Source organism: Strix aluco, chromosome 29, assembly GCF_031877795.1.
Source record: "Strix aluco isolate bStrAlu1 chromosome 29, bStrAlu1.hap1, whole genome shotgun sequence".
Lineage (NCBI taxonomy): Eukaryota > Metazoa > Chordata > Aves > Strigiformes > Strigidae > Strix > Strix aluco.
Window position 1 is genome coordinate 588,776 of NC_133959.1, and position 20,515 is coordinate 609,290.

The 20,515-nt window shown below is 66.7% G+C and overlaps 2 protein-coding genes across 3 annotated transcripts; both read left to right on the top strand.

Moving 5' to 3' along the window:
- The first annotated feature begins 989 nt into the window (after positions 1 to 989).
- Positions 990 to 10,670, top strand: WDR18 (WD repeat domain 18). 2 transcript variants are annotated; one of them, XM_074808794.1, is made up of 10 exons: positions 990 to 1,207; positions 2,406 to 2,516; positions 4,183 to 4,316; positions 4,857 to 4,998; positions 5,493 to 5,636; positions 5,826 to 5,890; positions 6,004 to 6,128; positions 9,304 to 9,470; positions 10,024 to 10,092; positions 10,349 to 10,670. In XM_074808794.1, the coding sequence occupies exons 1-10, from the start codon at positions 998 to 1,000 to the stop codon at positions 10,478 to 10,480; spliced, it is 1,299 nt and encodes a 432-aa protein (XP_074664895.1). In that variant the 5' UTR covers positions 990 to 997; the 3' UTR covers positions 10,481 to 10,670. The 2 variants fall into 2 exon arrangements, with proteins under 2 accessions (XP_074664895.1, XP_074664897.1); XM_074808796.1 differs by lacking the exons at positions 9,304 to 9,470; positions 10,024 to 10,092; positions 10,349 to 10,670 and adding an exon at positions 6,416 to 8,333.
- Positions 10,671 to 13,018: 2,348 nt separating this feature from the next.
- Positions 13,019 to 19,281, top strand: GRIN3B (glutamate ionotropic receptor NMDA type subunit 3B). The gene is made up of 10 exons (XM_074808684.1): positions 13,019 to 13,468; positions 14,749 to 15,347; positions 15,757 to 16,807; positions 17,167 to 17,312; positions 17,504 to 17,619; positions 17,816 to 17,967; positions 18,047 to 18,211; positions 18,429 to 18,496; positions 18,619 to 18,915; positions 19,226 to 19,281. The coding sequence occupies exons 1-10, from the start codon at positions 13,019 to 13,021 to the stop codon at positions 19,248 to 19,250; spliced, it is 3,069 nt and encodes a 1,022-aa protein (XP_074664785.1). The 3' UTR covers positions 19,251 to 19,281.
- Positions 19,282 to 20,515: the final 1,234 nt, after the last annotated feature.

A 20,515-nucleotide genomic window follows, 5' to 3' on the forward strand; every position in this document is an offset into this window, starting at 1 on the left:
TTTTTTTAATTATTTTTATTTCCCCCCCTTCTTCCTCTTCCCTCCCCCTCTTTTTTTTTTTTTTTTGAGAGCGTATTACCTTCCACTTTATTTTTCTTTTTGCATATCGATTTAAAAAAAAAAAAAAAAAAAGCCTAAATCAGTTTCTCTGGGGTTTGGAAAGAAAAAAGGAATGGCCACAGCTGCAGACGCATTTACCCAGCGTGCATATCTTAACTCAGGTAAAAAATGAAAAAGAAAAAAAACCACAAAAGACAAAAAAAAGAAAAAGAATAAAAACCACATTCTACCTCTGAGAGCGGCGGCCTCGGGCGCACCCAGGCCCCGGTGAAATATTTCAGTTTTGCAAACATTCAGGTATTGAAACTTTTGATTATTAAAAAAAAAGATAAAATAAAATAAAAACACTGAAAGTTTACATTTTATAATAACATTATTATACAGATTGTATTTAAACTTCAGAATATTTAAGACAATTGTAACCCTGTAAAGTTGATGAAATATTAAAAAAAAAAAAAAAAAAAAGTTGTGTTGTCTGGGGTTTGTGTGCCGGGGGTGCCCAGGGGGGCCCACCCAGTGCCTCTAGAGCTGGGGGGTGGCCGTGGGGCGCCCATAGGGCTGGGGGGTGTCCACGGGGTCACTACAGGGCTGGGGGGTGTCTGGGGGGTGCTGCAGGACTGGGGGGTGCCATGGGGTCCCTATGGGTGCCCACAGACCCACAGGACCGTTGGGTCCCTATCGGTGTCCGTAGGGCCGTGGGGTCCCTGTGGGGTCCCCGCGGGGTGTCCCCGGGCTGTCCAGGCGCCGCCTGTGCGACGCTCTCAGGCAGCCCCGAGGCCCCCCTGCCCCGCCCGGGCCCTGCTGCGCTTCCTGTCGCGTGCGCAGCCCCGCCCCGCGCAGGCGCGCGGCGCCGCTCCTGATTGGCCAGCGCCGGGCGGGGGGAGGGCGGCGCTCTAGGCGGCCGCCGCGCTCTCTCTGGCCCTGGCGGACCGCGAAGATGGCGGCGCCCATGGAGGTGGCGCTGGTGTCGGACGCCGCCGGGCCGCTCTGCAACTGCTCCGTCTGGGAGCTGCACTCCGGCTCCGCCCTGCCCGGCTACCGCGGCGGCAACAGCGGGCCGCGGGGGCTGGCGCTGCTGGGCGGCGAGCACCTGCTGGGGGCTCAGCTCGGCAAGAGCTACATCAACGTCTGGGAGCTCCAGAGGAAGGTACCGGCGCGGCGGGCGGGCCCGGGAGGCCTCGGCTCGGGGAGCACCCCCGGGCCCCGCGGAGGGACCCCCCGACCCTGTGGGGATGCGCCGGGGCGCCCCGTCCCTGGAGACCCCCCGTCTCTGTGGTGAGGGCCCCTCTCTCCATAGAGACCCCCCCGCCCCTATGGCCAGACCCCACCACGGCCCCTCTCTCCGCAGAGACCCCCCCACCTCCATGGTCAGACCCCCAGGCCCCCCCTCCCTCCATAACGACCCCCCTCACCACGGGCAGATGCCCGACATCTCTCTCTCCACAGTGACCCCCCCACCAGTGATGCCCCTGAGCCCCCCCATCTCTGGGCGGACCTGCCTGCAGCCCCCTCCCCGCCTTGCCCCCCTCCCCCACCGGGTCATGGATCCCGTAAAGCCCGGCTGCCTCCCCGGGGTCCCGGCCAATCGCACAGGAATCGCCAGGAGAGGTGTTTTCTGCAGGAGGGATCGGCTGTCCGGCTCCTCTCTGGGCCGTGCTCCCCCCACTGCTCCCCTTCCCGAGGCTGGGAAGGAGCATCACAGCTCACAGGGCTGCCCAGTAACGTGACCGTCCCCGTCGAGGGAGACCCCGGGGGGATGTGGGCACCCTGCGCCCGGGCCCGCCTCGCCTGAAGCCTCCCCTCGCCTCGACCTGCTCCAGCCAAAAAGGAAACCAAACCGCAGCCGGGCAAACCTCCCCCGTCCCTGCACAGTCATACCCCGTCCTCCTCCTGCTGCCTGCAGCCGCGTGTGCTTAAACGGTGGGACAGCAGCAAAGAGCCCTCGTCTCTCCGTTCCCCGCTGTCCCCCTCCGCGAGGCTGCAGGGAGCAGCAGCAGCTGCCTCTGGGTTTCAGGGCCACGGCTCGGGGTCTGTTTTTTCCAGTTCCCCCAAGGTGCGAGGAGCTGCTCTCGGACCTCCTGCTTGTTCTCCCAGGCTGTGAGCTTGCATCATTTTTTTTTTATTTATTTTTTTATCGATGTTATTTTGCTGCAATCTTCTGAGCCTGTTTTGTGCTGAATCTCCGGGGTTCCCCAGTTGTGGAGCATAACTGCGTCCCGATCCCGTGCCTCTCGGTGCCCTCCTGCAGCAAGTTGCTGGGTCTCAGCTGAACCAGGGTCTTGTTTCTCTCTCCCTCCTGTACTCCAGCCTGGACTGAACGGCCTCTCTGTTCTTTCTGCCCCCAGGACCAGCTCCAGCAGAAGATCATATGCCCTGGGCCGGTGACCTGCCTGACAGCTTCTCCCAACGGGCTCTACATCCTGGCGGGGGTTGCTGAGAGCATCTACCTGTGGGAGGTGAGGGGCTGCCGGCTGGCACGGGGAGGGGGGCAGAGATTCCTGGAGCGTTAGCGAGTGCCCCTGTCCCGTCCGGAGTCAGTAAATCTGCATTATCTGGGCTCCACAGCGGGGCAAAAGCGTTGCTGGGCCACGTACGTTACAGCCGTCTGGGCTCCACGTTGCCCCGAGGGGCTGGGGCTGGCTGCTCGGGGGCTGCCGTGGGTCCTGGGGGGCCTTTGTGGGGGTGCAGAGCGAGGGGCAGCTCGCCAAAGTGCAGCGGGGGAGAAGTGGCGGTGGGAGGTGCTGGGTGAGGCTTAGGCCTGTTCTTTCCTTCTCTTTCCAAGCTGCTACAGGTGCCTCGGGTCAGGTGTTGCTCCCTCGGAGCAGAAACACAGGATCTAGTTTTCCTTTAGCGCTTCCCCCATGTTTGAGCCTGAGGTTTGTGTGTGACTTGTGAGCTGGGATCTGCAGGGGCTGCTGCGCTCTGCTCATCTGCCTGTTCTTAATTAGCGGCGTATTTACATGGGGATTACGCTGCGTTCTAAGCACTTCACCAAGCAAATAAAAGAACACGCTGGTTCCGGGCCCCAGGATTAAACACCGAGACGTCTAACCCAGAGAGCTCTCTGGCCCGGGGGAGGTTTCGGAGCATTGTTACGTGGGCGGCTCTATCTTAATTCATCAGATTTTTCTTTTAAAAATGCGCTTGTGGCAGCGTTGGGGGAAAAAAAGCCCTTGGAAGGAATGCGGGGCTGCGGCTGCGGGGAGCGGGAGTTCCTCGCCCGGGTGCTCTGAGCTGGGCCCTGCTCTGCCTCTCCCGCAGCGGGTGCCCCCTCCTGCTGCCCCCCGCCCCCCTCGCCTCGCCAACGCTTCCGCGCCTCCGCCTGCAGCGGGTGCCGGCCCCGTCCTGGCCGAGGGAACAGCTTGGGAACCGTCCGAGAGCTGGAGGGGGGCCCCAGAGCCCCAGTTTTGTGCCTTCTCTGAACCGCCGGTTCCCCGTCGAACTGCAGTTTGGTTTTGGGTGTAATTTGGACGATGAGAGGGAGTTGGTTCCGCTCTTTTATACGGGGCTCCCTCGCTGCCTCCTCGGTTCCTCCCCATCTGCACTGTTGCCTTTTAATGAGAAAAGCTCCAGGTTTGGGGAACCCCTTGTCCACCCTAAAGCCTCCGTTGCCCAAGATCACGCAGCCGTGCTGAAGTGCAGCAACCCCTGGGGTGCCACGCAGCCTCCTGCAGCTTTCGTAACCCCCGCGGCCATCTCATCAGATATGGGAGGTTGGAAGAAGCCGTCAAAGTGACATCAACAGTAAACAGGAAATCTTTACTGCACGCTTGCGTCTTGACTAGAGAAACAGCACTGGCATCGCTAGGTTCCAGAGTTAACGTGGGCAGGACCTCTTTAAACTCTCTTCTGCTGTATTTACCTTTGGTCCTAAGCGTATGTGGTGATACCAGGTGCACCCTGATGGTGCCCATTGCCATCAGGGAGGTGCAGACGTGCTCGCCTGGTCGACACAACCCTCCCTCTTCGCTCCGCGGCTCCGCTCGCGCCTGGCACAGCCTGGCTGGGGCTGGAGCTGCCGGTGCTGCTGCACCCACCGCCGTTGAGGGCAGGATGCTGTGGTGTTCCGGGGCACCTCAGTGCTCCTTCCTTAACGTTCTGCCACCCCTCCCCTCGCCGCAGGTCTCCAACGGGAACCTCCTGGCCATCCTGAACCGACACTACCAGGACCTCACGTGCCTCTGCTTTACCGACGACAGCAGCCACTTTCTGTCGGGGGCGAAGGACTGCCTGGCCCTGGTGTGGAACCTTTACAGGTAACGCTGCCCACGGGGAGGCCTCAACCCGTTTGTACGGGGGATGGGGAGCGTCTGGGCGAGGAAGATTCGGACGAGAGATCAGCCACCGCTTCCCGGCAGAACCAGCTCTAGCTAAGCCCGCGTGTCTGAGCCGTTCGCGAAGCTGCTGGTGACAGCCCGTGTCCTCCTCGGGCGGCTGCTCGGCTGCTCCCGTCCTCCCTGCCGGGGGGGTTTTCCCGGTGTCTCACCGGCCTTTCCCAAGCTGTGGCACAGGGCTCCGACTTCTTTTCCCCTCTTGACATGGAGCGGATTCTGTCTGTTCCCTGCTAAGGGCAGCTGAGGTCTCTGTCCCCTCTGTGGGGGGAGCTCAGGAGAGACCCTCGGCCCCGGTATCACATGTGCTGGGGCCACTGGTGGCCGCTGTGTCCCACCCGGGGCTCTCGGCCAGCAGAGCCGTGCCGGGGGAAGCAGAGCCTGGGCCAGCTCTCCTCACAGCCGCCTCGCTCCGGCATCCCCAGCGTTGCTCGTGCCAACCCGTGTCTCTGCTCTCCCCTCCAGCGTGCTGCAGGCAGAGCCCTCCCAGATCCCCGACCCTCGGCACGTGTGGTCCCGACACAGCCTCCCCATCACGGACTTGTGCTGTGGCTTTGGGGGGCCCTTGGCACGAGCTGCCACTGCCTCCCTTGACCAGACGGCCAAGGTAAGGCTCGGCTCCCTCCCTCCCTCCGAGCAGGAGTCCGAGGTGCGTGGGCCCTGCAGGGTTAAAGCAGAGTTTCTGCTGAGCCGCAGCAAAGCCCGGGTGAGGGTTGCAGTAGCTGAATTTCTTGGCTGTCTCTGTGATGACTCAGAGCTGCCAGACCTAATGGGCTTTGCCTCTCCAAACACCAGCAGTTTCTCAGCACCTGCCCTCGGGCTGGGCCTCTGCGTGCTTTGCAGTCCCTCCTCTCCCGGGGAATGTTGGGGTCGGCTCCTCTGATCCCCCTCGCTGACGTCCTTTTCTTTTGGAGCCTGCGGCCTGTTCCTGCCCTGCAGGGAAGGGTCTGTCCCGGAGGGGGGGTCAGGACAGGCACCACAGGGGGTTACGGGCCCTTCTGGAGCTGCCTGGGAAACTTGTCTCATGGTCACAGAGAGGCTGATCCTGGGTTCTGCCATTAACATTTAAGCCCCCAATTGTCCTGTACCCTCTCCCTCCAGCTTTGGGAAGTCTCCTCTGGGGAGCTCCTGCTTTCCGTCCTCTTTGACGTGGGGATCATGGCCGTGACGCTCGACCTCTCCGAGTATCACATGTTCTGCGGCGGGATGGACGGCTCCATCTTCCAGGTCGACCTCTGTGCCTGGGTGAGCGTGTGGGGCCGCAGACCCGCTCCCTGCTGCACCCTGAGCCCCGTCACCTCCCTGCCTGCCGGGGCGTGGGGGGTCTGGGGTCCCCTGCATCTCCTCTGCGCCCTCCAGACACAGCGATGAACCCGCTGGCTTCAGTCTTCCTGAGTTTAAACCGCTCTCCCCCTTCTTTCCTTATTTCCGCAGCCGGTGCAGAGAGACCGGACCTTCCAGACAGAGCGGGAGAACGGGAAGGTCTTCAAAGGGCACAGGTGAGGGACCAGACACACCTGCCGAACGCTTCGTTGCCCCCGTCTGCCCCCCACACCGGTTTCGGGCACTCCTGGGGTCATCCTGGGTTTAAACCTCCTCTTCCTCGTTCCAGGAACCAGGTGACGTGTCTGTCGGTCTCCACAGACGGCAGCCTGCTGCTCTCCGGCTCGCACGACGAAACCGTCCGGCTGTGGGACATCCAGAGCAAGCAGTGCCTGAAGACGATGAATCACAAAGGTAGACACGTCCTTATCTCGGGGATCCTTTCCTCCTCCGCTGCCAGCGCCGCTGCTGTCTCCCTTCTGCTGCTCTGACGCTGCCCTGGGCACTTCAGGCATTTCTCTGCTGCTGCTTCACGCCCCCAGGAGGGGCAGAGGCCTTAGAGGGCCGCCGCAGCTGTCTGGAGAAATGTTCTGACCTTGCCCGTGTCTGTTAACAACCGCCCTGTGCGCTGTCAGGGAGTGAGTCATAGATCTCACCCTGTCACTGAGGACATCCAGGATCTTCCTCCTTGTTTTCCAAAGGCAGCGGTTGCCCCACACGCACCCCAGTGCCCGGGGAGGCCGTGGGAGGGAGGATGTGTCTGGAGAGGAGACTGACTGTGACCCAGCGCCGGGCGCCCGTGAGCTCACTGGGCCTGAGGTGAATCCCGTATCAGCAGTCGTCCGGGGTTTCAGCCTGGCAGCTCCCGCGAACCACACAAACCTCTGCGGGCTCAGCCCAGCAGTAGGTGCCTCAGAGTGGACGGTTTAACCCTCCTGTTGCATTTGAGCTGTTGCTGGCAGCAGATTTCTGCCCTGACTGTGGTGGTCTCCCATCTCACACCGCTCTTGCTGGCAGCGTCGCTCCCTGGGCGCTGCCTAAACCCTCCCCGGAGGTGATGGTGGGGGAAGTCAGACCCTGTTCCTCTGTGAAGCTGCTCCTGGACAGAGGTGGGCGAGCGGCTCCTCGGGAGCGGCTGCCTGCGGACCCTTTCCTCCTTCCCTTGTGCTGCCAAGGGGACCTACTGCAGCACCCGCCTGGCCTTGCTCCGCCAGCATTAGAAGGGTGAGAGCAGACAAAACCTGAGCTGTGTGAGTCAGCAGAGAAGGGGGGGGCTGAGCTTTCACTGTGAGCCGGCACCAAAACCTTCCTCGAGGCTGCAGGGGGGCCCGGGTGGGTACAAGTTCTCCCCCTGGGGCGCAGGAACAGGCTGCCAGTGCCGCTGGGTGCTGGGGCCGTGAGCTGTGGGTGCTCTCTGCAGCCTCCGCTGGCTCGCTGCTTCCTGCGGGCTGGGATTTGGCTTCCCCGGCAGCCCTGGCACCGGGACACCCCGCTGCTGCCCGGTGCTTCATCCCAGCACGGCAGTGGGGAGGGAGCTGCCATGCAGGGGAGCCCACCCGCCGCGGTAGGTGGGGGGTCCCTGCAGAGACCGCGGGCTCCCGCAGCCTCCCTGCGTCCCCTGTCCCCGTGTCCCCTCTCTGGGGCAGCATCTGCCGCCCCGTCCTAGCGGGGCAGTGATTTCCCGGCAGCGCCGGTTTCCAGCGGGTCCCCATCTCCCCTTGGCCTCTCCGAGCCGTGCCATGAGCCTCCCAGCAAGGTCAGTCCCCGCGGCCGCCCCGCTCACCCCTCCGGCGCGTCCCCTGAGCCTTTCCCCTCCCGAGGCAGAGGTGACACCAACCTCTGGCCTGGTGCTCTCGGGAGAGCAAGGCCCTTCTGCTCGCTGGCGGCCGGGCAGAAACCGCTGCCCTCCCCCCATGATGGTGCTGCAAATAGATCGGAGGGGTTGGAGCGGGGCTCGGGGCTCGAGAGGAGCATGGCTGTGCCGGCAGGAGAGCTGCAGGGGGCTTCTCCAGCAAGGTTTGCTCGTCCTCGATGAGGCGGGGCAGAGAAATTGGGCTGCTGCTCCCAGGTAGTGAGCTGGGACCGTCTGGGCAAGGCAGGGCTGCTCCCGGTCACCCAGCGTGGCGGCACCGCTCCGAGGGGAAGCGGGAGACCTCCGGGATGAGGCTGTGAGCCAACGCCCCCCCGTTCCCTTGCTGGTGCTGCCCCAAAACCCCTCGAGGCCCCGGTTCCCTCCTGTCACGTGAACTCTGTCCCTACGCCGTGTGGCACAGACCATCCCCGAGGGCTCGTTCGGTCGAGGCCACCCCGGGGACGCTCCAGCCCGTCCATCCTGCCGGCCATGGCCAGTGCTGGAACCCGGATTGTTGATTCTCCCCCAGTTGAGTCCAGTCCCTCTGCCCACACTGGCAGGGTGTCACCCCTGAGCCATCGTGACAAGATGGGCTTGGACGGGACGTGTGTCTGCGCCGGGGCCCGCGAGCGGCCGGGGGCCTGTGCCTGGATGTGACCAGGTCTGGGGATCTGTGGGCTCCTTCCTGAGATTTCCTCCTCTTGGCCTCTCTTGTCCCTCCCTTTCAAATTGTCCTCGAATTCCCGGTGAACCGGCGGCAGTAATCTCGCTAATGGATACTTTTGGAAGCAGCAAACGTCTTGTCTTTAGGGAGGGAGCAAGAGTAAAGCAAAGGCTTGGTGAGAGCAGCTTCGGGGCCGGGCTGGGGCTGGCGGCAGAGCAGCGTCTGGGCCGAGCGTTCGGCGGAGCCTTCGGTTTGCTGGTGGGATCCAGCCTCAGACCCCGCCAGGGTCGGGCTCTGAGCAGGCTCTGCTCTGGCTGGAGGGGGGATGATGGCGAGGGAGCCCTCGTCGGCGTCGGAGCTGCGTTTGTCCGGCCTCTCTGCAGAGATGAAAGCTCCAGGCAGCTCCGGGCCCCCCCGGGCTCCCTCCCTCATCCTGCACCTTTCCCCGCGCCCTTGGCGGGGCGCTGGGCGGGCGCTGCCTCTGCTCAGGTGCATCTGGATCCTTTTAACCTTTCCCTTCGCGCTGTCGAGTTCGGACGGGGGAAGATGGATGGTCGGGGATTTATTAACAGCGACCGAGCCGCGCTGCTCCCGCACGAGCCCGCTGGCTGCTGGGGGTGGGCTGCAGGCAGGGCGGGGGGCTTCGGGGGGCTGGGGGGTCGCTGTGTCTGACGGGGAGAGGTTTGGGGTGTGGGGGACAGCGGTGGGAGTTTGCCAGTGAGCACGAGTTCAGAAGGGGGGGGGCGGAGGGGGCTGCTGACAGAAAGCAGCAGCCTGTGTGGGTAAATGCAGTAATTAAAGCGCTCGTTAGCTCTGCCAAGCGGGAGCGGGTGATGGACGGTTCCGCTGAGGGGTGGCTGGTTCTGCCCGGGCTGCGGAGCTGCGGCCCCGCTGCCAAGGACGGGGAGAGGGGCTCTGCCCCCTCCCCGGTGCTGGGCAGGAAGGCAAGAGCCTGGCAGCTGCCTGCGCCGCGGGTCGAACGCTCTGTTCCGGGGCTGCCCGAGCTGCCAGGCGAGAGGCAAACCCGCGGTGGGGGCAAGTCCGACCCGTCCCCTCCTCCGGTCCCATCCCAGGTCCGGTTACAAACGCCTTCATCGTGCTGGCCCCGGCCAACATGTTCAACCCGGACGGGAAGCCCAGCGTGCCTCTCCCCAAATTCAGCAAACACCTCCACGGCACCGAGAGCAACGACGAGCAGGGCAGCGAGGGAGTGACGCTGCGCCTCGGGCTCCACCAGCAGGTACCGGGGCGAGGGGGTTGCTGGGGAGGGGGGACAGAGGGCGGAGGGGGGGTCTGGGCCACAGGGGGCAAAATTTCTCCTCCAGCCAGAGCAGCAGCAGCGACTGGTTGTGCTGCTCCACCGCTGCTCTGATCTTCCCCCGCGCTGCTGAACTTCCCCCAGCGCCGTTTTTTAAAGCGGTGGAATTGCCCAGTTAACTGATGGTGGGGGGAGCAGGCAGGGGAGCAGGCAGGGGAGCAGGCAGGGGAGCAGGCAGGGGAGCGGCAGGGAGCAGACAGGGGAGCAGGCAGGGAGCAGACAGGGGAGCAGACAGGGGAACAGGCAGGGAGCAGACAGGGGAGCAGACGGGAGCAGGCAGGGGAGCAGGCAGGGAGCAGGCAGGGAGCAGACAGGCTCTTCCCCTGCTCTCAGCAGCTCCAACCAGGCTCTGCCGGTGCCGCAGGCTCAGCCCTGCCCCGCTGGAGTCCCCTCGGGTTCTGCTTTGTCCCGCGGGGCTGGGGGGTTTCCAGGGGCCCGCGTCTCCCGTACCCACCCCTCGTGTCCGGTCCCGCAGGACTCTGGGGAGAGCTACCTGGAGAAGGCCGAGAAGATGTACGCGCAGATGTACTCGACGCGGGAAAAGGTGAGAGCTGCTCCGAGACGGGGCCATCGCGTCCTTCTGGTGCGGCCCCCTGGGGGGTTCTCGGAGGGCCCTGCGCGAGCTGGGGACGGAGGAACCAGCCCTGGAATTTGCTGCTGGTGTCGGTAGGAGGGACCGCGGTCTGTGTGCGAGGTGGAGGAGGGAGAGGATGAAAGGGTTTGGGATTTGCTGCTGTTGGGGGGAGCCAGCGCCGAGACCCGGGTGCCTGACGCTTCTCTGTGTGTTTTTTCTGTCGCAGAACCTGGTGGGGGACCAGGAGCATCTGACGATCCAGGTGAGCGAGCTGGAGGAGGAGGTGAGCACCCTCCGGAAAATCAACAAGAACCTCTTCGACTTCTCCGCTCGCATCATCACCAAACCAGCCAAATGAAGAGGCGCCCCCCTGCCCTCCCGCCCCTCTGCCTCTCCCTGCCCAGCTCCTGGGGAAGACCCAGCCCGTCCTCGGGCACACGCGGGCGCCAGCGCCCGGCTCGCGGCCTCGCCAGCCCCCGGCACGCGCCGGAGCGTCCACCCGCTGCCGCGGGACTGAGCCGCGCGGGGCCGCGGGGCTGCTGCCTGCGGGACAACACAGGGACCGTTTTCACCCCGATTCGGCGCCGGCGGGGGCGGACGCGGAGCGACCGGCTGCGGGGGGAGCGGCGCCGGCTCCCGGGGGGGGGTTCAGGACGCAGCTCCTGCTCTTTCCCCGTCTCCTCCCCTGGCCCTTCTTTTGTTTCTTTTCGTTACTTGACCCTGCAGTGCAGACAGAGAAGTGGTTTTTCTCTTAATACCGGTTTGAGATTGGATTTTGGAGACCCCTCCCGCCCACCCCGCCCTGGGGAACGCTGCTCCATGCCGCCGGACCCCTCACGGCCGGGATCCCGCTGCGGGGTGACAGCGGGGGCTGAGCAGCTCCTGGGGGTGCCCGGGGGCCCCTGGGGTGCTCCCTGGGGACAGGCCGGGGGGGCGCTGGGGTACCAGGCCTGGGGGGGGAGTCCTGCCCTGCCCCATCCATCCTCCTGGTCTGGTGGGCAGGGGGCTGGGGGGGTGTGGGGGTGTCCCTGGGCTCAGAGGGCAGGTGGTGGTTTTGGGGTGCAGGGCTGACTCCTTCAGGGAGGGGTGGGGGGGCCAGCAAGGTGCTATTTCCAGTCTCGTAAGTTGACAATTTATATATATTTGGATCCAGCTACTTAGTTTTCATGGTGTTCTGGGGAATCGGCCTTTTGTATTGTCACAAGCATGGCAGCGGGGGTTGTGGGTTTTGTTTAGGTTTATTTTTTACATAAAAGATTTGTTTTTTATAGTGAAAGATGCCTGAGGGTTTTCCTTACCTCCCCGCCGGTACCCCCAGACCTCGGTAACCCACCACCGCGTCCCCCCAGCGCTGCCGGGCGCAGGACGGCGATTCCCCGCGGGTCTCCCCAGGGCTGGAGGGGGTCCCCTGCGCCCCCCTGCACCCCCACCCCCCGCAGCGAGCGCAGTTGCTGTGAAGTGCCCTTCAGTAACGCCAGCGCGGCGCAGCCCCCGCTCCTGCCAGCGCCCCAGAGAAAGCTTTTAGCTTAATGAGCGGCTGCTCCTGACGCTGCCGCTCCGCAGGGACACGGGGAGCGGCGGCCCGAGCCGGGGGCTGCGCCGGGAGCGTGTCCCACCCCAGGGAGAGCCCCGAGGGCCCCCCGCCAGGGCCCAGCCCCGAGCCTGCCCTCCCAGTTGTCCCATGCCGTCTCCCAGTTCCCCCAGCGGGGTTCGTGTCGGGGCGCTGTCCTTGGGCAGACCCAGAGGGAGCACCCCGAGTTTTGGGGGGGCTATTTCATCCCAAGAGCCTGTTGTCCCCCCTCCCAGCTCCTGCGTGGGGCCGTGGGTGCTGCTCCGCGTTTGTGCCCAGGGGAAGGGGCTGCCCGGGGCCCCGCGCTCAGGATCCTGCGCCGGGGGGGGGGACCAGCACCCCCCGACCCGCGGCCTGGCAGGGTTTGCTCTGACGGCCTCCCCCCTCCGGGCCCCTCTCCGCAGGGGGAATTCATTAGCTCTGACTCATTACATTTCTCTGGTGATCGATACTTTTTGCCAGCTGGTATTTGGCTCCATTACTCGCTTTATTTTTCTTATTAATTTAGCAGAGGCTCTTCACCTCCCTGGCAGCCGCTGTTTGCGCTCCCGGGAGGGGAGCGAGGAGCCCCCGGGCCGGGCCGGGCCTCAGCTCCCTGGTGCAGATGAGGAGGGTGACCCCCCCCCCCCCCACCCCGTCCCTCCTGCGGCGGCAGCGCGAGGCCTTCGCCCCCTCCCCACGCAGCGGGACGGGCCCCGCGGCCCCGGGACCCCCATTTTGAGGCCGCATCTCTGCGGAGGGATGGGGGGATCCGGTCGTGGCCTTTACCGGGGGGGGGGGGGGGCGGCGGAAATTTACAGCGCCGAGTCCGACTCAGCGACCACCCCGGGAGCCTTTTCCCAGCCCGGGGGGTGGCGGGACCCGGCCGGAGGAGGAAGAGGAGGAGGAGGGAGGTCCCGGTGGTCTAAAGGCAGCCGGGCCCCCCCGGGAACCGCGGGAGTTCCTGTGCCGGGGCCCCTCGTGTTCCCTCCCGGGGGACCCCACGGTCGCAGCCCTCCCGCGGCTGGGGGGGATGCGGGGAGGGAGGGGGGTGCTGCGGGCGTGCCCGGCGCGGCGCGGGCCCGTGTCCGCCGCGACCCACCGGGGCCGGGGGTGCGGGGGCCGCCCCGGACCCTCCCGCTCGGCTCGGGGACGGGGCGGGCGCTGCCCGCGGGGAGCGCGGCGGGTCCCTGCCCGTCCCTGCCCGCACACGCGGGCTGCGGAGCCGGGCGGGGGCCGGTCCCGGTGGGCGCTGCCGCCCCGCCCGCCCGGAGCCGCCCCCGCCCCCGGCCCGCCCCGGCGGGGCGCAGAGCGGCGGGGCCGGTGGCGGGGCCGGCGGCGGGGCCCATGGCGGGGCTGCGGGCGCTCTGGCTGCTGGCGGCGGCGCTGGGGGCGGCGGGGGGGCACCCGCAGCCCTGCCGCGTCCCGGCCCGCCCCGGCCCCGCCGTGCGCCTCGGAGCGCTGCTGCCGCCCGGCCGCGCCCGGCTCCGCGCCGCGCTGCTGAGAGCCGCGGGCACCGGCACCGGCACCGGGGGGAGCCCCGGGGGGGGGCCCGGGGGGCCGGCGCTGCCCCACAACCTCAGCCTGGAGGTGGTGGCGGGCGCCCCGGCGGTGCGGGACCCCCGCTCGCTGGCGCGGTGGCTCTGCGGGGCGCTGGGGGGGCGCGGCGCGGCCGCCGTCCTGGCGCTGCCCCGCTCCCGCCGGGAGCTGCTCCAGCTCGATTTCCTCGCCGCCGCCCTCCAGATCCCCGTCGTCAGCCTCCTCGACGGCCGCGGGCCGCTGCCCTTCCGAGCGCAGGTAGGACCCGCACCGGGGGGACCCGCTCCCGCTCGGGCCCCGGCTCCATCCCGCCCCCCACCCCGGCTCTAATCCCGGCTCTATCCCAGCGCCTCATCCTTGCTGCATCCCGGCTCCATCCCGGCTCCATCCCGGCTCCTCTCCCGCGGGTCCCCCCTCCCGCTTCCCCTCCCGGCTCCATCCCGACTCCTGTCCCGAGCCTCATCCCGACTCTATCCCGCGGGTCCCGCTCCCAGCTCAGTCCTGGCTCCTATCCCGATCCCGACTCCGGCTCCAATCCCGGCTCTATCCCAGCCCCTCATCCTTGCTGCATCCCGGCTCCATCCCACCCCATTCCCACCTCCATCCCGGCTCTGTCCTGACCCGCATCCTGGGTCTATCCCAGCCTCGTCCCGGGCCCCATCCTGGCCTCATCCTGGCTCTATCCCGGCCCCATCGCAGCTCCATCCCAGCCCCCTCCTGGCCCCTATTCCAGCCCCATCCTGGCTCTATCCCATCCTCCATCCCAGCTCTATTCTGGCTCCATCCCAGCCCCATCTCATCTCTCTCCTGGCCCCTGCCCAGCTCTATCCCAGCCCCATCCCAGCTCCCACTCCAAGGCAACTTCCCTGGCTCCTCCGGTAGCCCCGCGCCCCCCCAGCCCTAGTCCCGACCCCGATCTGGCCCGGGAAGGGCTCCGGGGACGTTCCCTGGCGCTGGATCCCCGCGGTCCCCTGTGCCGCCCGGTTCAGCCCCGCTGCCCCGGGAGCGGCGTCTGTACGCACCGGTGCCAGGTTTCACAGCCCAAACCCTGCCAAGCCGAGACCTGTCCCAGCCCTGTATCCCTGGGGCTGAATTTGTCCCTGTCCCTTCCCTCGGTCGCATTTGGGCCCCTCCGTGTGTGCGCTGACCCCGGGCAGGTGCCGGACACCCGCAGGTTGTCACGTCGTGCCGGCTGCGGGGGCTGGGGCAGCGCCTTCCCCCCGTGCGTGAGGGCAGGGGGCGCCCAACCGCTGCCCGGTGCTGATGAACCCTCGTGCCCGCCCAGCCGGGGGTCCCACGGGGGGGTCTCCTCCCTGGGCTCTTCCTCTGGCCCCTGGGCGACCCTCTGGCTCATGGGTGGGTGCAGGGCCAGCACCGAGCGGGGGGAACCATCTACCCAGGCTGGGACAGGGCAGGGACCGGGCAGGGAGCGCGGGGTGGCTCCAGGGTGGGAGGGACCACGTCTGGTGCTGCCTCTGGGCTGGTCCCACGGGCAGGAGCGGGGCAGGGGCACAGCCACAACCCCTCTGTGTCGGCAGAGCCCTTTCCACTTCCACATGGACCGACAGAGCTCGCTGGAGACGCTGGTGGACGTGCTGGTGAGCGTCCTGCGAGCCAACGACTGGCAGGAGACCAGCCTGGTGCTCTGCCGCCCCTGGGACGTCTCCGGCTTCCTCGGCCTCTGGGCCCGCCGCTCCCAGCTCTTCCTCCGCGCCGTCCTGGACCTCGGCTACCTGGACGAGCCCAGGGCCACCCGCTCCCTCCGGCAGCACAGGGAGCGCTTCAGGGCCCTCTCCAGCCCCGTGCTGGTGCTCGGCTGCGACCTGCGGCGCGCTCGCCTCGTCTTCGGGGCGGCCGAGGAGCTGGGGCTGCTGCCGCAGGAGTTCCACTGGATGCTGGGCTCCCCGCTCAGCGCCGGCGAGCTGCAGACCGAGGGGCTGCCCCTGGGGCTGTTGGCCTACGGGGAGGTCAACCGGCCGCCGCTGGAGCTCTTCATCGAGGACGCGGTGGAGTTGGTGTCCCGGGCCATCGCCAGCGCCGCCCGCGCGCGCCCCGACCTGGCCCAGCTGCAGACGCTGGTGAACTGCAACGACAGGCACCGGGCGGGCGGCGAGTCCTCGGGGCTCTTCCTCTCCCGGTAAGGGAGGTGCTGTGGGTGCCCCTTTCCCCACCCCAGCTCCATCGTATGGGGGGGCTGTGCCCCAGCCCCGGGATGGGGTGAGGGCAGAGCTGGGGGAACCCGGGGCTCGGGGCGCAGGGTGCGATCAGCCACCGCTCCCTGTGACACGATTTGTGCCGCCTGCACGGGGGGTGACGTGTCACTTCACATCTCCCTGACGCTGCCCGAGCACGGTTGCTCTATAAATATTAATAACACTCGGCCCTGCCGGCACAGCGAGCTGCAGGGCAGTGGGGCCGGATCCTGCTGCTCCTCCCTGCCCGTCGGTGCCCATCGGGCACGTCCTGCTCCCGGCCCCAAGCCCCGTCCCTCGGCCCCTCGCTCCTCCTGGTGACACCGGAGCTGTGACACCTTCCCCTCCCGCCAGGTTCCTGGCCAACACGTCCTTCCACGGCCGGACGGGGCCCGTGCGCATGGAGAACGCGGCGCTGGTGCGCCCGGAGCAGCGGTACCGCGTCTGGAGCCTGCAGCGGGACTCGCGGGGGGACCCCACCTGGGTGACGGTGGGGACCTGGCGGCACGGCAAGCTGGAGCTGGAGGAGGGAGCGTGGCAGAGCCACCGCCGGCGCAAGAGCCCCGGTGAGGGGGCCGGGGGGGCCCGTGCGAGGCTGCGGGTGGTGACGCTGGTGGAGCACCCCTTCGTCTTCACCAGGGAGGTGGATGAGGACGGGAGCTGCCCGGCCGGGCAGCTCTGCCTGGACCCTGGCACCAACGACTCGGCCGTGCTGGACGCCCTCTTTGAGGAGCTCGGTGCTGACAACGGCTCGGTGCCGCGGGCGTACAAGAAGTGCTGCTACGGGTACTGCATCGACCTGCTGGAGAAGCTGGCCGAGGACGTGCCCTTCGACTTCGAGCTCTACATCGTGGGCGATGGGAAATACGGGGCCTGGAAGAACGGGCGCTGGACGGGGCTGGTGGGGGACTTGCTCAGCGGCACGGCCCACATGGCCGTCACCTCCTTCAGCATCAACTCGGCGCGTAGCAAAGTCATCGACTTCACCAGCCCCTTCTTCTCCACCAGCCTGGGCATCCTGGTGAGGACTAAGGACACGGCGTCGCCCATCGGGGCCTTCATGTGGCCTTTGCACTGGACCATGTGGGTGGGCGTCTTCGTGGCCCTGCACATGACGGCACTCTTCCTCACCCTGTACGAGTGGAAGAGCCCCTACGGCATGACCCCCCACGGCCGCAACCGCATGAAGATCTTCTCCTACTCCTCAGCCCTCAACCTCTGCTATGCCATCCTCTTTGGGCGCACCGTGTCCAGCAAGACGCCCAAGTGCTGCACTGGCCGCTTCCTCATGAACCTCTGGGCCATCTTCTGCCTCCTGGTGCTCTCCAGCTACACGGCCAACCTCGCGGCCGTCATGGTGGGGGACAAGACCTTTGAGGAGCTCTCGGGCATCCACGACCCGAAGGTAGGAGAGTGTCCGAGCGTGGAGGGTCTCCCCAGTCCCGCTCCTGCAGTGCAGCCCCTCCCGAGGCTCTTCCCAGCCCCCCCAGAAGCTTTGTGACCCCCCACCCTGGTGTTTAATCCTGTCCCCAGCCCCAGGGTGGGGGAGAAGCGGGCTGGGGTCACGCTGAGGCTGCCCTTGGCGGGCGGCTCTTTGCCAGACACCCTGCAAGAGCTGCTGCATCTCCCCGGGCTGCCCAGACCCCCCCCTCACCCCCCCCGCCCAGGGCTGTGCGTGCTCAGGGCTTGGGGCCGTGTTCCGGGGGGGCCGGGGGCTGTTCCCGCCTGGGCGGGGGGTTCTGATGCTCTGGTGCCTCCTTCCAGCTGCATCACCCCTCGCAGGGCTTCCGCTTCGGCACAGTGTGGGAGAGCAGCGCCGAGGAGTACATCCAGAAGAGCTTCCCCGAGATGCACGAGTACATGCGGCGCTACAACGTCCCCACCACCCCCGCCGGCGTCACCATGCTCAAGTGAGGGGGGGGGTCCCCTCCTTTACCCCTCCCGGGGCAGACATTGCCCCTTCCCTGCAGCCTGGGCACCCCCACCCCGCACGCACACACGTTTCCCCCCACCACAACCCCAGGGAGGGGTGTCAGGTTGGGGGGACCCCAGGGAAGGGGGGGGCAGCCCCGTCCCTGAGGGTCCCCCTGTGCTGGTGCAGGACAGAGCCCCCCAAGCTCAACGCCTTCATCATGGACAAGTCGCTGCTGGACTACGAGGTCTCCATCGACTCCGACTGCAAACTGCTCACCGTGGGCAAACCCTTCGCCATTGAAGGTTTGGGGGGGCCACGGCGGGGGGGGGGGGGCTGCGTGTGTGTGTGTGTGCGCGCGTACACACGCGTGTGCTCTGGCTGGGCTGGGGCTGTGTGGGGGGAGGCGGGTGCCCACTCCGAGGTGGGTGCTGGGGGCTCTGCGCTCCCTCTTCACCCCAGCGCTGCCGCTCTCTCCCCCCCACCCCCCCGCTGGGCCAGGCTACGGCATCGGCCTCCCCCAGAACTCGCCGCTGACCTCCAACATCTCCGAGTTCATCAGCCGCTACAAGTCGGCCGGGTTCATCGACCTCCTGCATGACAAGTGGTACAAGATGGTGCCCTGCGGCAAGCGCGTCTTTGCCGTCACGGAGGTGCGGGCGGCCGGGCCCTGGGCTCAGGGGGGGTCTGACACCCCCCCCGGCCCAACCAACACCGCCCCCCTCCCCGCAGACCCTGCAGATGGGCATCTACCACTTCTCGGGGCTCTTCGTGCTGCTCTGCATCGGGCTCAGCGGCTCCCTGCTCACCTCGCTGGGCGAACACGTCTTCTACCGCCTCGTCCTGCCCCGCATCAAGCGCAAGAAGAAATTCAACTACTGGCTGCACACGAGCCAGGTGGGGAAGGGGCTCACCCAGCGCCCGAGTGACCCCCCCCTCGCCATGCCCCTGCTCCCGCTTCCCTCACACAACCGCTGCCCTCCCCCAGCCCTGCACCGTCACCCCCCACTTAACCCCAGGCCTGTCACCCCCCCACTTAACCCCAGCACTGTCACTCCCCCCCTATAACCCCAGGACCCTCACCCCCATCTCACTCTTCCCTTGTTCCCCGCAGAAAATCCACCGGGCTCTGAACACGGGCACGGAGGAGCAGAAAAGCCAGAGGCTGAGCTTGGAGCAGAGGTAGGGCCAGGGCTGGGCGCCTGCCCCGCTCCCATCCTCCTCCTCCTCCTTCCCACCATCCCGGGGGGACATGGAGGGGCCTCCCAGCTCCCTGCTCAACCCTTCTCCCCCTCCCCAAAAAGCTGCGACCTCCGGGCGGGGCAGCCCTGGGGCACCCTGCGGAAGGAGCCACGCCGGGTGCGCTTCCAGCTGGACAAAGCCCCCCCCGAGGGCAAGGGGTCCCCGGGGCCCCCCAGGAACGGGCGGGCGCTGCGGCCCCCGGACAGGGCGGCCGGTGAGAGCGAGCTGCGGGAGCTGGAGGAGAAGATCCAGGAGATGCGGGACCAGCTGCGCCTGGCCCTGCTGAGGAAGAGCGAGCTGGTGGCCGCGCTGGGCACCACGAAGAGTGGCCGGACGCCGCCGGCGCCCCGGGACGAGAGGTGACACGAGGCGGGGGGCAGCGCTCACCCCAAAACCACCCCGGGTCGGGCTGCTCCGCGGCGGGACGGGGCGGGGGGTGTCCTGGGGCTGCCCCCTCTTCCTCGCTACCCTCCCCCTGGCACCGGGGGCTCAAGGTGCAGCCTTAGGGGAGGGGGGTTGGTTCCGGGGGAGGCAGCGGGTGGGGGCGAGGCCCCGGCAGCAGCGCTGGTTTTAAACCGTGTAAATAAAGCTGATGGAGGAAAAATAAAGTCTGCGCTTTCGCTTCCAGAGCTGGGGGCCAAGGTAACCCTCCCCCTCCCTCCTCCGCAGGCACACGCCGCCCCCCCAGCCCTGAGGAGGAGGAGGAGGAGGAGGCCGAGACTCCCGGCAGGCGAAGCGGCTCCCGGGCAGCAGAGCCGGGCTGATCCCAGAGACCCCCAAACCACCAACGGAGTCTTCCTCGGGCAGACGGCGCGAGGGGGGCGGCCCCGGCCCGTTCTCAGCCCCCGCCGGGAGGGCAGCGGGGCGAGGGCACGACCCACGACCTTCCCTCCCCGCGGCCCTGCCGAGCCCCTCGCCGGGACGGGGAGGTGTGTGTGGCCCCCTCTCCCCTGCCCCCGCCCCTCCGAGGAGGAAGGGGGGGCCGCTGGCACCCCAGGAGGGGGCAGGGGCACCCCCAGGGCCGAGCGTTCCCTCACACCTCGACCTGCGGCAGGAACCCAGCACAACCGCTCACGGGACACCACAGCAGCTGTTCGATACAATATTTATTATTATATACAAACACGTTTTGTACATTAATTAAATAGAATGAACTCTACTCTTCATTCAGCAAATCATTTGGTTTGTCGCCCCCCCCCGCCCCTCCCACCCACCCGCTCCTCGTCAAAGCCCACGGGTCGTCCTGGCTCCCCCCTCGGCACGTCCAGTTGCCAACGAGGCCCCTTCCCAGCAGGCTGGTGGCCACAAACTCTGACATGTTGGTCACCAACGGGCTCCCCCCGTCCCCAGAGCAACACCCGGGGCTTCTTGAGACAAAAAGACAAAAAAAAAAAAGGGGGCACCTGAGTGGGAAATGCAGAGAAAGTGAAGCGGGGGGCTCCAAGCTGGGGCGGTGCCGACGTGGAGACCCTCTGCACAAGAGCCGCGCGAGGGGTGGGCTGGGGGGACGGGCCTGAACTCGGGGACACAGCTCCCCCCTGAACGTGGAGCAGCCCCCGCGTCCCCTCCCGGCGCTGCCCCTTCCCCCATTTCTCCCCTCTGGGCTCAGCTCTGCAGACACGAGGCGGCTCCCGCTCGGTTACAAGCGTGAACCCCCCTCCAGCCCGTCCCGGGGGGCAGCCGGGCCTCGTCCCACCCCCCCCAGCCCCGGGGCACCGCCGAGGGGTCGGGCAGGGCCACTTCACCTCTGCTGTGGGGAACCGAGGGAAAAGGAGCCAAAATGTTTTGGCTTTCAGTGTTTTGGTTCTTTGCTAAACCATCTCATGCAACAGTTCACGGGAAGAGCCGATCTCTGCTCCGGGCTGGGGCTGATCCTAAACACAAACGTGTCCAGGGAAGGGCCAAGGCACTCGGAAGCCACCTCCAGCCCCTGGGGCAGGGTCGTAGGGACAGAGCTGC